This window comes from Podarcis tiliguerta (assembly GCF_965153285.1).
Source record: "Podarcis tiliguerta genome assembly, chromosome: 3".
Lineage (NCBI taxonomy): Eukaryota > Metazoa > Chordata > Lepidosauria > Squamata > Lacertidae > Podarcis > Podarcis tiliguerta.
In genome coordinates, this window is record NC_139536.1 from 18,382,616 (window position 1) to 18,400,668 (window position 18,053).

General features: G+C 46.0%; 1 protein-coding gene across 10 annotated transcripts in view; it reads left to right on the top strand.

Moving 5' to 3' along the window:
- The window catches only part of KLC4 (kinesin light chain 4), a 66,023-nt gene that overhangs the window by 17,358 nt on the left and 30,612 nt on the right, over positions 1–18,053 (top strand). For 8 of the 10 annotated variants that reach the window (XR_014509405.1, XR_014509406.1, XM_083433067.1 and 5 more), the window contains exons 2-9: positions 11,475–11,748; positions 13,659–13,889; positions 14,202–14,280; positions 14,983–15,208; positions 16,079–16,166; positions 16,586–16,687; positions 17,134–17,307; positions 17,416–17,515. Coding sequence is in view for 8 of the 10 variants with exons in the window: in XM_083433067.1 (XP_083289193.1) it covers positions 11,494–11,748; positions 13,659–13,889; positions 14,202–14,280; positions 14,983–15,208; positions 16,079–16,166; positions 16,586–16,687; positions 17,134–17,307; positions 17,416–17,515 (1,255 nt within the window). In the remaining 2 variants the exon portion in view is untranslated. Of the gene's footprint in view, positions 1–10,055; positions 10,202–11,474; positions 11,749–13,658; positions 13,890–14,201; positions 14,281–14,982; positions 15,209–16,078; positions 16,167–16,585; positions 16,688–17,133; positions 17,308–17,415; positions 17,516–18,053 lie in introns of those variants that run through there. The other 2 variants (XM_083433065.1, XM_083433070.1) reach the window with 2 other exon arrangements.

The window sequence follows — 18,053 nt, forward strand, 5'->3', positions numbered from 1 at the left end:
AAGCTGTAGTCCTGGGGAAAGGTGAAAGACTCCCATCTTCCAGTTACAGGTAGGTAGCCATGTTGGTCTGCTGTAGTTGGAACAAAAACAAAAAAAAAAATCCTTCCAGTAGCACCTTAGAGACCAGCTGAGTTTGTTATTTGTATGAGCTTTTGTGTGCATGCACACTTCTTCACGAAAGCTCATACCAATGACAAACTTAGTTGGTCTCTAAGGTGCTACTGGAAGGATTTTTTTATTTTATTTTGTTCCCCACTATCTCGCTCTATAGGCCGAGGGAGCCGGCGTACAGCTTCTGGGTCATGTGGCCAGCATGACTAAGCCGCTTCTGGCGAACCAGAGCAGCGCACGGAAACACTGTTTACCTTCCCGGCAGAGCAGTACCTATTTATCTACTTGCACTTTGACATGCTTTCGAACTGCTAGGTGGGCAGAAGCTGGGACCGAACAACAGGAGCTCACCCCGTCGTGGGGATTCGAACCGCCGACCTTCTGATCGGCAAGCCCTAGGCTCTGTGGTTTAACCCACAGCGCCACTCGCGTCCCCTAATGTATTTTTAAAAGCACTTTTTAAAAAAGCATTTTCAGAGCAGTTTTTATATCCAGAGCAGTAAATCATGCAGAGATGCAACAGGCAGCCTCCCTGGATGGGTGCTTCAGCCTTGTAAGGCAAAGTAGTTGAATCTCCTACAGGGCAGAGTTTTAGCAGTTGTGGGTTTCACCGAAGTGGAAAATTCAGGGGGGAGACCTGAGATATCTTTGCTGCCCCCTTGCAGCAATTCCCACCCCCCTATTCTGTGAGCCAGGCAAATGAGTTGGAGGCAGTTGTACGTTTAAGACTGTGATGCTGATCTTAGAAGTGTTTTGTTCATGGGATATCATGGTGGGCTCCCCCCCCCCCAACTTGGAACACACACCCTCTGCCTCTTAGCTTGTCTACGTGAAATGCTTCTCCCTTCCATATGTCGTAAAAGAAAGAAAGTTTCATGAAAGAACTCTGAGTATGTCACTAGATTCCCAATGTACAACTTACCATTTCCCCCATAATTACCTTGACTTGCTTTCCCCCGCCAATTTATAACTGGAAGCACAGAGATCAGAGAACCCAGGAGTTTTTATGGAGCGTCTAGTTCAGAAGAGCTGCTATAGCTGCTTTGTTCAAACCTTTTCCATCCCACACCTTACAGCTATGATGAGTCAAATCCCAGCATTGGTAGCCTCAGGGCTCAGAGCTATGTAGGAACTCATCTGTTGTCTTTGCTAGAAGTAAGTATTGATGAGCTTATTCAAACCGGAGATGCGTGAGGATTTAGTAAGCATGACTAAATGGCCACAGTATTGCTGTGACAAGCCCATTTGGATAGGGGAGGGTGACCATCTGCCTGCTATTCTGGTACTCCCCACCCTCAAAGTATTTATTTTTGTAACCTTGGCAAACAACCAAGATGAGAAGAAAACAGAAGTTGTTATAGAAGCGTCAAATTTCCTCATTTGTTCTCCTTGTGGGTGAATGTTTTTGATACAAAATTGGTAACCAAAGTGAGTTTAATTAGATCCAGGGATCCAATTAAAGGGTGTTTAGGTAGTTCTGTGCCACTTAAAAAAATATTTTCATTGAAAGGTTTTCACGGATAACAAAGCTGCATATAGTGTCTGTGTTTTAGTCATGTGCCACTTATCGCTTATTCAGTGCTGTGGGAATGACCTCGCTGTTGTACCCCAGACTCAAGAAAAATACCGTATTTTTCCGTGCATAAGACTATATTTTTTCCTAAATTTTTGAAGTTTAAAATAAGGGGTCGTCTTACACACAGATAGTGCATAGTGCATTTTCTCAATTTTGAGTCCCCCAAAATAGGGGGCGTGGTACCTCGGGTTAAGTACTTAATTCATTCCGGAGGTCCATTCTTAACCTGAAACTGTTCTTAACCTGAAGCACCACTTAACAACAACAACAACAACCATTGATTATTTATACCCCGCCCATCTAGCTGGGTTTCCCCAGCCACTCTGGGCGGCTTCCAACAAAACACTAAAATACAATAACCTATTAAACATTAAAAGCTTTCCTAAACAGGGCTGCCTTCAGATATCTTCTAAAAGTTTGGTAGTTATTTTCTCTTTGACATCTGGTGGGAGGGTGTTCCACAGGATGGGTGCCACTACCAAGAAGGCCCTCTGCCTGGTTCCCTGTAACTTGGCTTCTCGCAGCGAGGGAACCTCCAGAAGGCCCTCGGTGCTGGACCTCAGTGTCCGGGCAGACACTACTAATGGGGCCTCCTGCTGCTGCTGCAACACTGTGGTACGATTTCTGTTCTCATCCTGAAGCAAATTTCTTAGCCCAAGGTACCATTTCTGGGTTAGCGGCGTCTGTAACCTGAAGTGTATGTAACCTGAGATAACACTGTACATGGAAAAATACAGTAACTTCTGTGGAATGCAGGAACCTGAAGGAGAAGATAAAGGACCAGTTGGTTTAAAAACGTGCTGGATCAGGTCAGAGACATATCTAGACATCTCTAATAATTGATTTATTGTCGCCCCTTTTTGAAGGTCTCCCTAAAATCCAGTTCCTCAACTGGACCACCTTGACCCCCTGATGGGCCCATTAGTGGTCAATCACCTAGTTCTGAGTATAGGCAGAAAGCTATGGGCGACTTTCGCCCTGCCCTGCCCACAGATATACCGTACTTTTCCGTGTATAAGACGAGGGTTTTCCCTGTTAAACTGATGTTTAAAAATTGGGATCATAGAATCATAGAATCATAGAATCATAGAGTTGGAAGAGACCACAAGGGTCATCGAGTCCAACCCCCTGCCAAGCAGGAAACACCATCAGAGCACTCCTGACATATGGTTGTCAAGCCTCTGCTTAAAGACCTCCAAAGAAGGAGACTCCACCACACTCCTTGGCAGCAAATTCCACTGTCGAACAGCTCTTACTGTCAGGAAGTTCTTCCTAATGTTTAGGTGGAATCTTCTTTCTTGTAGTTTGTATCCATTGCTCCGTGTCCGCTTCTCTGGAGCAGCAGAAAACAACCTTTCTCCCTCCTCTATGTGACATCCTTTTATATATTTGAACATGGCTATCATATCACCCCTTAACCTCCTCTTCTCCAGGCTAAACATGCCGAGCTCCCTTAGCCGATCCTCATAAGGCATTGTTTCCAGGCCTTTGACCATTTTGGTTGCCCTCCTCTGTACACGTTCTAGTTTGTCAGTGTCCTTCTTGAACTGTGGTGCCCAGAACTGGACACAGTACTCCAGGTGAGGTCTGACCAGAGCAGAATACAGTGGCACTATAACTTCCCTTGATCTAGATGCTATACTCCTATTGATGCAGCCCAGAATTGCATTGGCTTTTTTAGCTGCCGCGTCGCACTGTTGGCTCATCTTAAGTTTGTGGTCAACCAAGACTCCTAGATCCTTTTCACATGTACTGCTCTCAAGCCAGGTGTCACCCATCTTGTATTTGTGCCTCTCATTTTTTTTGCCCAAGTGCAATACTTTACATTTCTCCCTGTTAAAATTCATCTTGTTTGTTTTGGCCCAGTTCTCTAATCTGTCAAGGTCGTTTTGAAGTGTGATCCTGTCCTCTGGGGTGTTAGCCACCCCTCCCAGTTTGGTGTCATCTGCAAATTTGATCAGGATGCCCTTGAGTCCATCATCCAAGTCGTTGATAAAGATGTTGAATAAGACCGGGCCCAAGACAGAACCCTGTGGCACCCCACTAGTCACTCTTCTCCAGGATGAAGAGGAACCATTGATGAGCACCCTTTGGGTCCGGTCAGTCAGCCAGTTACAAATCCACTGAGTGGTAGCATAGTCAAGACCGCATTTTACCAGCTTCTTTACAAGAATATCATGGGGCACCTTGTCAAATGCCTTGCTGAAATCAAGGTAGGCTACATCCACTGCGTTCCCTTCATCTACCAGGCTTGTAATTCTGTCAAAAAATGAGATCAGGTTAGTCTGACATGACTTCTTTTTCAGAAATCCATGCTGACTATTGGTGATCACAGCATTCCTTTCTAGGTGCTCACAGATTGTTTGCTTAATGATCTGCTCCAGAATCTTCCCTGGTATTGATGTCAGACTGACTGGGCGGTAATTATTTGGGTCCTCTCTTTTCCCCTTTTTGAAAATAGGGACAACATTTGCCCTCCTCCAGTCTGCCGGGACTTCGCCTGTTCTCCAGGAATTCTCAAAGATGACTGCCAGTGGTTCTGAGATCACATCTGCCAGTTCTTTTAATACTCTTGGATGCAGTTCATCTGGCCCTGGAGACTTGAATACATCTAAACTAGCCAAGTATTCTTGTACTATCTCCTTAGTTATTCTGGGCTGTGTTTCCTCTGCTGAATCATTTCCTCCAAATTCTTCAGGTCGGGCATTGTTTTCTTTATCGGAGAAGACTGAGGCAAAGAAGGCATTGAGGAGTTCAGCCCTTTCTGTGTCCCCTGTTTGCATTTCACCATCTTCTCCTCTGAGTGACCCCACTGTTTCTTTGTTCTTCCTTTTGCTATGAACATACCCATAGAAGCCTTTTTTGTTGCTTTTAACCTCTCTAGCAAGCCTGAGTTCATTCTGTGCTTTAGCTTTTCTGACTTTGTGTCTACACGTGCTGGCTCTTTGTTTGAATTCCTCTTTGGTGGTTTCCCCCCTTTTCCATTTTTTGTACACATCCTTTTTTAATCTTAACTCAGTTAAAAGTTCTTTAGATAGCCACCCTGGCTTCTTTAGGCACCTTCCATGTTTCCGTCTCATTGGTATTGCCTGAAGTTGTGCTTTTACTATCTCCCTCTTAACAAACTCCCAGCCATCATGAACTCCCTTTCCTTTTAGCATTACTGTCCATGGGATCTCACCCAGCACTTCCCTAAGTTTTATGAAGTCGGCTTTCTTAAAGTCAAGAAATTGAGTCCTAGTATGCTTGGCTGCTCCTTTCCGTTGTATAGTAAACTTCAGAAGAGCATGATCACTTGCGCCTAATGATCCTTCCACTTCTACCCCATTAACCAGGTCATCGACATTGGTTAGGACCAGATCTAAAATGGCTGTTCCTCTTGTTGCTTCTCCCACTTTCTGGACAATGAAGTTGTCTGCAAGGCCAGTGAGGAATCTGTTTGACCTTATGCTCTTGGCTGAGTTTGACATCCAACAAATATCTGGGTAATTGAAGTCCCCCATTACTACTATCTCTCTTCCTTTTGCATGCTTGGCCATCTGTTCCAGGAAGGCATCATCTATGTCCTCCGTTTGGCTTGGGGATCTATAGTAAACTCCCACAATGAGGTCACTATTATTCTTCTCTCCCTTAATTTTGACCCAAATGCTCTCACTTTGGCTTTGAGGTTCTAAATCTTGGATCTCTTCACAGGTGTACACATCCCTGACATATAACGCCACTCCTCCTCCTTTCTTGTCTGGTCTGTTTCTCTGAAATAGATTGTATCCCTCCATTTTTACATTCCAATCGTGGGACTTATCCCACCAGGTTTCAGTGATGCCTATTATGTCATATTTAATTTGCTGTACCAAGAGCTCAAGCTCATCTTGTTTATTTCCCATGCTTTGTGCATTAGTGTACAGACATTGAAGTCCATTAATCATTCCCCCGTGTCTCTTATTTAAGGATTTTTTCCTCCCACCACTAGGTCTGCGTGCTGTTTGCTCCATTTGCTCTATGACATTTGGATGATCATCTTCATCAATTAATAGACTCCTACCTTCAGGAGCACTGTCTCCCTCCCCCACATTAGTCAGTTTAAAGCCCTCCTGATGAGGTTTCTTAGTTTTTTGGCAAAAACATTCCTCCCAACCGTTGTGAGGTGCAGCCCATCGCTTGCCAGAAGTCCATCCTCAAGAAACTGCAGTCCGTGATCTAAGAATCCAAACCGTTCCTGTTTACACCATTTGCGAAGCCAGCTGTTTACTTCCACTATTTTCCTCTCTCTCCCTGGGCCACTTCGTCTTATACACGGGTAGTGCTGAGTGGTGACTGGTGATTGGCTGATGCTGCGAGCAGGAGATTGTCAGGGGCGGTAGTTCGGGTGATTACTTGCCGCGGCAACAGTTTTTGTCGATTGGCTGCTGCTGCGGCAATAGGGCGGGCGATTTGCGGCTGCCGGCTGCGAGCGGTCACATCAATAGGAAGCGTTGGTCAGGTGGGTGAGTGATTTTCGGCAATCCCCCCCCCAAAAAATGCTCAACAACTCTTGGCCACCCCCCCCCCAAAAAAAGCTCAACAACTGTGGTCAATCCTCCCCAAGAAAAGCTCTGGGCAATTTCCCCCTATTTTCTTAATTTTGAGTCCCCCAAATAGGGGGCGTTTTATACATATGGGCGTGTTATACACAGGAAAGTACGGTACTTTTGAGATTAAGGGGACGGGGAAGGCACCAATGGGCCTTGGACCACTTTCAGGTGGGCCTCCCTGCCGTCTCACCTGCCTGCCTTGTTCTCCGGCCTTGCCATAGCCTTTTTGGTTGGACCAATGCTTGCACCAGCTACTTCTTGCATGCTGAGTAAAGGTGCTTAGGAGACCGAAAAAATTGAGGGAGAGAAGAAAAGTCTGCCTTCTCTGAGGGGAAAGAGCCACAGGAGGTGTTGAAGGAAATTATAAAGTGAGATATAAGATTAAGATTTGTTTTTATTATTATTACCATATTTTTCGCTCTATAAGACGCACCAGATCACAAGACGCACCTAGTTTTTGGAGGAGGAAAATAAGAAAAAAAAATATTCTGAATCTCAGAAGCCAGAACAGCAAGAGGGATCATTGCGCAGTGAAAGCAGCAATCCCTCTTGTTGTTCTGGCTTCTGTGATAACTGCGCAGCCTGCATTCGCTCCATAAGACGCACATACATTTCCCCTTACTTTTTAGGAGGGGAAAAGTGAGTCTTATAGAGCAAAAAATACGGTAATTGAAATAAACCAGGAATAGAAAGGAATGAGATAAAAAAGGAAAACTGCAGTAGAAGTGAATATAAAAGGACCATTAACTTAATTTTATCTTAAAAAAAGATCCTTCCAGAGAAAGGAAAATCTTATAATAATATGGTAATTTATTATTTACAGTATACCCCGCCCATGTGATTGGGTTTCCCCAGCCACTCTGGGCGGCTTCCAACAAAATATTAAAATACAAATCTTCTGCTCCTTCTAAGGCCTTCTGTCGTGGACACAGCTTGCTACTGAGCAGGTTCAGGCTTGAAGCTTATCTTCAGGGTTAGGTTGCCCCAAAGCTAGAAGCAAGATGTTGTTCTCTTAGTATCCTTGGGAATTTTTATGTCGTTCATTGGCTTCTATTACGAGTTAGCAGGGAGTCAGGGGGAAAGTCCAATGTCTTGTTTCTGCAAGGGGAATCAATTCCTGCCAGTGTTATGTGAAAAGAGAAGTTGGGTGTTGGAGTGCAGTGACTGCAAGAAGGCTGCAGAACAGGTAGTAGGTGAAAGAAAGTACCCACAGTAGAAAACGAGGAGGTAAGGTTGTTGGAGCTGGGAGGGAGAAGAAAACGTTTCTGAAAATACATTACAAAAATCAGAGAAGACAAATGCTTGGTTTCTGCATCGTATTAAAACGTTGTTAAAATTAAACTGTGACTTAACGTGACCAACAGTGCACTAGGGCACACTGCTTAGCAGTTCCCAGTCTCTCCTCCCCCTCCTAGCCATTTGCATAGCTGTCAACTTTTCCCTTTTCTTGCGAGGAATCCTATTTGGAATAAGGGAATTTCCCTTTAAAAAAGGGAAACGTTGACAGCTATGCATTTGTCGTGCCTGGGGAGGAAACAGACCAGAGGCTGACTTTGCATTACACGTGAACCAACACTCTTGGTTTGTTTCCTCTAGTCCTGTAGCATTTGTATTTTTTCTTTTGTATTTCCTTCTCTTGATGCTGTCTGTCTTCTCTTGCACACCTTCCTGCTCCTGTCTACTCATTTATCCCATCTGTCCAAGAGGTGGAAATAGCAAAGGCACACAACCGAGCCTCCTTGGTGGTGGCCCCAATAATTCTGGAATATCCTCCTTAAGATAGCCTGCCCAGGCCAGGCCTTCCAGTTTTTTCAAAGGAAAGTTAGATGTCTTTTAACATAGACAGACATTCTGTGTGATTACCCGATGGTATTTCAATTTACTCTAGTTGTATTTTTCTCTTTTCTCTGGTTACACATTTTGTTTTACCTGTTAGTTTTGTGAATTATTTTGTGATCCCTTTTAGCTCTGTTTATGGAGAAAGTTGAAGTACAAGTTTAAGGTACACATACACATGCACTTTTGCCTAGATATCTTCATAGTTAAGTGTGCTGGAGAGCCCCTCTCTTTGTCTTGGACATGTGGAAAAGGTCTAGACGTTTGCAGATGTGAGATAGCTCTGTAGAGCATGAGACTCTTAATTTCAGGGTTGTGGGTTTGAGCCCCACGTTGCGCAAAAGATTTCAGCATTGCAGAGGGTTGGACTCTATAATTCTATGATCTATGTAATAATGCACAACTCAGTTAAGTTGCAGAGTTTGGCTCTTTAAACATCCTTGTGACTAGATTGTGCTGAACAAAAATGCTTTGTATTGACAGGATTGCGAATTGTGTTTAGAAAGCTTTCGGCACTCCAATAGCTTCCCACTATTCTACAAATAAGGGACTATGCTAGATTAGTGATTGCAAAAAATGGGAAAACTTTAAATGCAAATATTTTTGAAGCCTGCGTTTCACAAGTATGGGACATCTTGCTTATGAACATATTAACCATTTCACAGAAGGAATAATAATCAAAATTGGGGGGGGGGGGGGAGAGACTCACACTTCTTATACAACTTAGTAGCCCTTTATTGACTTTGTTAAGACAATCACACATAGTTTTCACCCTCTATCTACTCATGGAACCTTATGGAAAGACACTTTCATTTGATTGCCTTTCTTGGAACGTCTAAAACTACAACCCTCAGCTGCTGTTTTTCTTTCTTTTCAGTACAACTACTAAACTCTCTTTTCCTTGCATGGGTATATTTTATTACTTGAAATTAAAAATCTTTTTTTAAAAAAAAACAAACGGGGACTATATTAAGCTTAAATGTGTGGAGCTGAAGGTGCTGTAGCTCTGAATTTGGAAACAGGGTGCTTCTTATTTGGGGCAGACCTTGAGGATACTGTACTCTTTACTTTTTAAAGTTGTTTTTATTAGCTTTTTATGATATGCTCCACACAACTTACCACTTAAATAGCACCAAAATGCCAACAACATCCCCACCCGCCTGTTACAACTAAGGTGTGAAAACTGCATTCTTCCCCTTTTATTTATTTTATTTAAATTGCATTTTAACTTGTATTTTAAATTTGTTGGGTTTTTTTTCCTCCCTCGCCTTTCCCCCTATTATGTTTTTACTGTGATTTTATTTTATTGGTGTTAGCCACCCTGAGCCCGGGTATGGCCAGCGAGGGCAGGGTATAAATAAAAAATTATTATTATTATTATACATTTTAGAAAATGTATAGACCATTGATCGTTTAAATAAATAAAAACCCAAACCTCAAAGTGGTTTACAAACATATGCCCGGTGCTTAGGCTCCCCACCATAACACAAAAAGGTCTTCTCTTCTTTGCCCTTTCCCCTTCCAGCAAAAACCACACACCCTGTTCACCCTGCTGGTGGAACATACCCTGCTTTTCTCCCCCTGTAGCAGCCTGAGCATCCCTCCCTCGCTCTCAGACCCCCTTTCTGACTTGGAAAAGCAAACTAGGGCTCTCGCCACTCCTTCCTTTCCCCCCTTCCCTTCCTTCTTTGTTCTTCCTGCTCCAGGTCCGTATGGCTGCGAGGAGACCTAGGTTTGAGGGACAGACCTTTTCCCACCTTGGGAGCAGGGATCAAGGGCAGCTGTGCTGGGAGAGAGACGCCCATTGCCCTGCCTCTGGCTGGTTTCTTTTAGTGGGACTTTCTGGGCAAACACAGGGAGGCGGGACAGTTGCCTAGCAAAGATCCCGGGGAGAGAACACCCACACCCAGAGAGGTGGGACCAAACTGAGAACAAAGGCAGATCTGCTGATAGCCTCCTCCCTCTCTCCTCTCCCCCCCCCCCTTACTCCGCCTTGTCTGGGTAGCGTAAGAGCCTGGCCTCCTGCCAAGGAGGGTCACACAAGCCCAGGTTTCCGTCTCTTGTCTCTGCAGCAACCACTGCCACCGGCAACAGCTGCTCTGATGAGGTAAGCCCCCTTCCAGTGGAAGCCTCTGGGTCCATGGAGTAAGGAGACCTGCCTGCCGGCTGGCTGGCTAAGTAGGTGGAGCAGATCGGATTTCTGCTGCACATCTTTTTGAGTCAGGATTTGAGCCCAGGTAACTGCTCGGCAAAGGAGCAGGAGCCGGATCTTGGCGTCTTCTTTTCAACAACAACAAAACAGGGAAAGTGTCCGTGCGGCTGGGGAGGGATGTTGCCTCTCTATAATCTGCATCTCTCTCTCCCTCCCTTGTTTTCCTAGGCAAACTTTCGCTTAGCTTTGCACTGCCGGGTGGCAAATGCGTATGTACGCGTTAGCGAAGGCTGCCAGCTTTCTCACTGTCAAAGCTGTGTGTTTCCGGCTCGTTCGTTTCAGCCCCTCTGCAGGTTTCAAGAACGCATTGGCGGCTTTCTTCTCGCCTGTCTGCCAAGCCCCGCAAACCCGAATCCTCGACGTTCAGCAATGGCTAGCATTTGTACAGTGCCGTTTGGGAAAACTCAGCCATGGAAATGCAAATGAGGGGTGGTGGGTGGGAGACAGAGCCTCTTCCCAGAGTCTCAGATCGGAAATTAGGAAAGCTTGACTTGTCAACGTGCTTGGAGGAGCCGAGCAATTATACAGCACCTTCTCTTCCTTTCCCCTCACTTACTCCAGAACCCTCCTCAGTTTTGAGAGTGCGAATCCCTGTCGTTTTCTTCTATGGAGTTGAGTCCGGAACCAGACCGTCAAAACATTTTGTCCTCCTAGTTCTCTGCAAGATATACACTTGTATTTCTTGAGCCGTTGAGGCTTTCTGTTGCGAGGAGAAAGAAATAGCAACTTAATTTCTCATTGTCTTTCGGTGGCCATACTGTAATCTATGTGTCCCTGTTTCATCCCGTTCCGTGCTGGATTTATGTGACCTCTGGGGCTGGAGGTGTGCTCTCTGGCTCTTCCTCCCGTGCTCTTAAATGGCAGCTAAATCAGCTTTCTTTATTCCCAAGAGTGTGGGGGTGGTAGCAGCTTTGACGTCGCCATCAACCTTACCCAAGTTGCGCCTACCAATGACATGCCGTGTTCCTCTTTATGCAAGGACACAGAGCCGCGAGGTGTTGTGGGAATCTCCTTCTCTGTCTCTCCCTCTCTCTCTTTCTCTCCAGGTGATAAGGCTAACTGGGAATAAGACCTCTCTCTCTATGGGATCGGCTGTGTGCAGCTGTTGCTTTTAACGTTTCAGGACCTGACCTGTCCAAGTGAGCAACCTTGCCCTTTCCTTCCGTAGGTGGGGATCGTAGCTGCGCATGACTATGTCCACAATGGTATATCCCAGAGAGGAGAAGATGGACAAGCTCAGCCAAGAGGAGATCATCTCCAACACCAAACTAGTGATGCAGGGGCTGGAAGCCCTGAAGAATGAGCACAACTCGATCTTGCACAGCCTGCTGGAGACCATCAAGTGTCTGAAGAAGGACGAGGAAGCCAACCTAGTGCACGAGAAGGCCAACCTGCTGCGCAAGTCAGTGGAGATGATTGAGCTGGGACTTGGAGAGGCTCAGGTAAGGGGCAGCCCATTGGGGTGTCTTGGAGCGGCATATGGGTCCGTCAGAGGAAGTGAAATACAGTCGTACCTTGGATTTTGAACAGCTTAGTTCTCGAATGTTTTGGTTCCCGAATGCCGCAAACCCGGAAGTGACTGTTCCAGTTTGAGAACTATTTTCGGAAGCCAAATGTCCGATGGGGCTTCCGCGGTTTTTGATTAGCTCCAGGAGGTTTCTGGAGCCAATCGGAAGCTGTGTTTTGGTTTCCGAATGTTTTGGAAGTCGAACGGACTTCCAGAACGGATTCCATTCAACTTCCAAGGTACGACTGTATGGGAAATCATTGTTTAAAAAGGTTGTCAAGTACTGTATATTGCCTTGGCTGGCTCTGTGAAATCACGCTTGCCAAACATGTTTGGATGTAGGCAGGACTCTGCCACTCTTGTATAGGATAATTGCAGCTTTGGGCATAGAATTCAACATCTATAAGCTTTTGTAGCTTTTCTTTTTTAAAAAATGCAAGTTTCTAGCCTTCTGGTTGTCAGGATAGGCTTGAAACTTTGTGTGAAATTCTGGTGAAGTTGCTGAAGTCTTGACTTTGCAGGGCAGGTGTGTGTGTGTGTTTGAGTTTGGCTGGATTTCTGTTCCTTGCTCAGGTGCCTTTCCCCACCCCATGATTTAGCAAAAGTAGTAACTTTTGCAAAATAAGCCAAGTACACATTTATTCAGATTTTTATTATTCATTAAACATGTATGTGCACCAGCATATGAAAGTCAAAGGATCAGCTTCTATAGATGCAAAATCATAACAGTTTTAGCACAGCCCTTGGAGATGCAAACCTGGTACTCAGCTAATCTGCATGAATGACGGGAAAAGGAGATTAGGAATTGTTGTTCCTCTGCCCTGGGCCCTCTGTCCAGCAGCACTGCCCATCCCTTCCTCCTTGACAAATAAGGGACCCAAAGAGGTGGTCAGGCCCTCCACATTTTGCTGGTCTTCAAGTCCTCCCCTGTCCCACAACCCTCTGTGTTATCTTGGAAGACTCCAGAATACAGCTGGGCAAGCAGCTGGTGTGGCCTGCCTGGCGTGGTTGTCTTGCATACGATTCCAACTTCGTGTGCCCCCCCCTTCCCTCTTACTCATTAACCGCAGCCTTGCTTCTCCTTGGCAGTCCAGAGGTGACTTATGGAGGCAGTTGTGGAACCCTTATGGCACTCCTTAAGGGGCCATATTCCCCCCCCCCCCCAAGACTACAACTTCATCAAATCATAGAACTAGTCCAATCCTTGTATGCAGGAACCTGAAAGCTTCCATGACAGATGATCATCCCAACTTGTTGAACCCAAGCATTGCATATTTTAGTCTGAGGCAAGGACTTGGGCTAGGTGGTCATCTGACTTGTACTTCCTGCAGGCCTTGGAATCTCCTGTAGTAGTTTTTTTTTCTTTTTACTGAGAAGGGGAACCTTAAGTCAGGCCAGCCAGGAGGTTTTTGGCTAGAGCAACATGGAAACTGCCATTGAAGAGGGACCTTGCAAAGCGGCACTATTCTTGAGTTTAGGCCAGGGGTGTGGAGACTCAGGCCTGTGAGGGGCCTACATGCGCAGGCCTCTTTAGCTGGTCCTCTGAACTGTTCATGGCCATATGTTTTTGCCTGGCCAGAATATGTCCCTGAGCTCTGATAATGACTCTCTTCCCTCCAGAGAGGGGGACATGTATTGGTGGGTGGGTGTGTTTAGAAACTAGCATGCTGTACAAAGGTAACATTTACATTCATTGCTCCACCCATTTTTGCCTCTGGCTCCGCCTACCACTGTTAATGTGCCCCCTGCCCCAACAACCCAAAGGTACCCTGAAGGAAGCGCAGAGGTTTCCCCACCTCTGCGTTAGGCAACAGCAAACGTCTCTTCTTGCTTCCCTTGGGCCAGGTGATGATGGCTTTGTCAAACCACCTGAACGCAGTGGAATCTGAGAAGCAGAAGCTGCGGGCCCAGGTGCGCCGGCTGTGCCAGGAGAACCAGTGGCTGCGGGACGAGTTGGCAAACACTCAGCAGAAGCTGCAGCGCAGCGAGCAAACGGTGGCGCAGCTCGAGGAGGAGAAGAAGCACCTGGAGTTCATGAACCAGCTGAAGAAATACGATGAGGATGTGTCCCCATCGGTGAGCACCCAGAACATTTTGGAGTGGGGGAAGATGCCTGTGTCTCAACATGGAGCTCTTTCTGCTTGAAAGTCTAGTAGCGATGGTCTTTCCAAGAGGTCCTGATAGAGCATCTAGCAATTTGAGTTTGTCTGGGTGGATGAGATAGACACGGCTCGCCCCAGCTACAGTAACTGGGTTGGTCTTCCCTTGCTGGGGAAGAGAACCTTGGAATGGGCTTGCTTGGTTAAGTTTAAGCTTAACTACTTAAGCGAAATATTAAGCACTCATGCTCTCCTTTCCCCCTTTTTCTTTGTTTCTTCAATGTCTCAGGAGGAGAAAGAAGGCGATTCCACAAAAGATTCCTTGGATGACTTGTTTCCAAATGAGGAAGAGGACCAGGGCCAAGGGTGTAGGTTGCATTCCTTCCTTATTTTATTATTCATTTATTTAACCAGCAGGATTTGCATACCACTTCCTCATCAAAACCATTAAGCAGTGGTTGCATAATACGATATAAAATTTACATTAAGATCAGGTCTTTAAAAACAAGCTTTCAAAATGCAAGTAAAGTCAGCAGTTTGTTTGTTTTTTTAAAAATACGCATAATAGAATAAAATCACATGTCAAAATTCCATGTGTCTGGGTATGCTTGCCCTAAGCCAGCATTGCCCTAAGCCAACTCCCATCACCCCTAGCTAGCAAGGCCAGAGCTCAGGGATGATGGGAGTTGTAGTCCAACAACATCTGGGGACCCACAGGATGAGAACTGCTGCCTAAGCGAAGAGGTTTTTTGCAGACAGTATGGCAAAGGCGCCTGTCTAATATCAATGGGTGGGGAGTTCCTGGGTGTATAATTCCTTGCAAGTGCAGAACAAGCATCATGTGGCACTTATCAAAGTGCTCGTTCTGCAGATCAAAGCAGTAACTGGGGTAACTGTGTGCAGAGGACGGATGGAAGGAAGAGCCATAAAGCTACCTTTTTGGACCTATCTTCCAGCGGCTGTTGTGTCTGGTTTGAGACGGAGTGCTAGCCAGTAGGAATGGGCCATAGCCCCCATGGCATTGCGAGCTGCCTCCTCTATCCTCGATTAATGCGCTCTTATGTTTGCAGTGCCTCATCCGCACAGTAGCGCAGCGGCAGCTGCCCAGCAAGGCGGCTACGAGATCCCAGCACGCCTGCGCACACTCCACAACCTGGTGATCCAGTATGCTTCCCAGGGACGCTACGAAGTGGCTGTTCCCCTCTGCAAGCAGGCGCTGGAGGACTTGGAGAAGACTTCAGGCCACGACCACCCTGACGTGGCCACTATGCTCAACATCTTGGCCTTAGTATACAGGTGAGAAGAGGAGGGGAATGGCGGACACTCACTTTTTTTAATAATAATTCTTATTAGTTTTCAATTACAACAATCCAATAATAGTCTCATTATAACAATGCCAAATTATAATACAATTATTAATACCAATCATTCAGATGCCAAATTATATAATTTAGGCGGGCCCCACGTGCTAGAATTGATGGTTTGATGAATTACTTTATTTCTGCCTTCCAAAATCTTACTAATTTCAATTACTCTCCAGTTAAAATAATAATCCCTTATATAACAACTGCCATTTTAATGAGTTCCATTTGTATTGACACATTAAACGATTTATAAACTTACAGGTGAAGCATTCAAACTATATCCTTGTTCTTCTTGTGTGTGGCAATTATTCTGTCTGTGATGTTTCTTCCTGTCCTTGTAAAACGTTATGTCTATCTTTTCCCGGTTGTTGCTCTTCTCCATCATGCCTTGGACAGAGCTAGTATCCGATTGTTATTTCAGAAGTTCTCCATTGCACCGTCCCGTGCTTCATTGTTTTGCAACTTTAACAGCAGCTGCAAAAATCGCACTGTCCCAATAAATATCCTGTTTTCGCCATTTTTCTCTCAGCCTGGGAAGGAGAGCGATCTTTCGAGCTTCAAATAACTCGGTAATGAACCTTATCAACTGCGGCAGACACTCACTCACTTTGGAGGAACAGGGCTTTCTTGGTTTTTCCCCTTGTGTGACTATGGAACAGTTGTCCGGGACAATGAAACTCAGTGCTTTGAATTTAACTGTGGAAAGTTGTGTGGCGAAGGAGGAAGGACCTCCCTGGGTCTTGTGTGATACAATCTCTGCCCCTCCAGTATTGCTCAATATGTGCCTCACTTTGTGCTGCAGGGATCAGAACAAATACAAGGAGGCAGCTCACCTTCTGAACGATGCCCTGTCCATCAGGGAGAAGACGCTTGGCAAGGACCACCCTGCAGTAAGTAGCCGTTTCCCTGGACTTTGATGAGAAGGAAGTTATGGGCAGTGGGGAGCTGTAAGCCAGTCATGTGACCAAAGGGACTTGCAGGAGTGTCACGTTACATGGTCAGCTGACCCTTCGGAAGGGTTTGGTGCCAAGTCAGGGCTAGATGACTCAAAAGGGGGTTCTTTTTGCTGCAACAGCTGAACAAGGAGTCCAGACAGGTAAGGTGAGCGAGTTAGTCCCTGAACTAGGCCATTCTGCTGTAAAAATCTTGGACCATCTTTGCCATGGATGGTTGCAAGGTGGTGGTGTTTAAAGGAATCTTGCTTGATAGGTCTTTCTTTCTTTCTTTCTTTCTTTCTTTCTTTCTTTCTTTCTTCTTTCTATAGTTCTTCCATGGCTCTAATGTTAGGTCTGCTTATGTTTCTCTATAGGTTGCAGCAACCCTGAATAACTTGGCTGTTCTCTACGGCAAAAGGGGGAAATACAAAGAGGCAGAACCATTATGCAAGCGAGCACTGGAAATCCGGGAAAAGGTAAATTCCCCCTCCCCCCCCGGAGAAGAAAGGGCCAACGTGTCAAGACAACCCTTTTGCAACCCTTTTCAATGCTACTCAGGAAAGGGGAGCATGTGTGTTAGATAGGAAGTTTCCCGAGTCAGTCTAGAATGGTCTGTCTAGCTTAGTATTGTCTGCACTGACCGGCAGCAGGCATCTTTCCCTGCCCTACCTGGAGATGCCAGGGATTGAAACTGGCACCTTCTGCATGCAAAGCGTGGATCCATGTGGATTCAGAACAAGGCCTAGGGAGAGGCAGGTGTCAAATATGATGCAGAAGGAGCTATTTCTGCCAGAGCTGAAGCTCCAAATGACTTTCCATGGGCCACTCCCCACCCCCCCAAAGTAAAAGGATCCTGCCATATTCCCAGATTTGCTTCTTTTCTTCCTAACTAGCTTTTTCTGTTTGTTTGCCTCCTTTTCAGGTTCTAGGCAAAGATCATCCGGATGTGGCCAAACAGTTAAATAACTTGGCTTTGCTATGCCAGAATCAGGGAAAGTATGAAGAGGTAGAATATTACTACTGCCGAGCGCTGGAGATCTACGAGTCGCGCCTGGGGCCTGACGACCCAAATGTGGCCAAAACAAAGAACAATTTGGTGAGTCCACTGGGTGGTGAAAAGGGGGTGGGGGTGGGTATCACGCATGAGGATCGGTGTCTGCCTGTGCTGCATTTTTAAGATTGTAATTTCTGTCCTCTGTCCCAGGCCTCCTGTTACCTGAAACAAGGCAAATATAAGGAAGCAGAGGTCCTCTACAAGGAGATCCTCACCCGGGCCCATGTGAAGGAATTTGGCTCTGTGGATGGTACGGATAGCAAAGAGCGAGAAGGGCAGCCAGGATTTATAGGAGGAGCTTGGTGGGGGCGTGCAGGCCAGTGGTGTATCGTGGGTTGCCCGTGCCCAGGACCACACGGTGGGAGGGAGGGAGTACGCATGCACATTCAACTGCCAAACAGCGTCCACGTCACCCAGGAGATAAGAAAAGAGTCATTCCATTGTCTGGAAGAGGTCGCTTCCTGGTTCATAGTGAGAAACCATTTTCAAAGGAGCCCAGTGCCGGAAGTGCACAGCTGTATTGAGGCAGCACCGGGTGTTGAAGTTTTGCGCCCCTAACAAGTTTGTGCCTGGGGCAGCCGCCCTTGTGCCCCCCCCCAAAAAAAAAACACCACTGGTGCAGGCAGGAGCCTAGGTCCTTCTCCAACAGTATGCTTTGCATTACCTACCGTATTTTTTGCTCTATAAGACTCACTTTTTCCCTCCTAAAAAGTAAGGGGATATGTGTGTGCGTCTTATGGAGCGAATGCAGGCTGCGCAGCTATCCCAGAAGCCAGAATAGCAAGAGG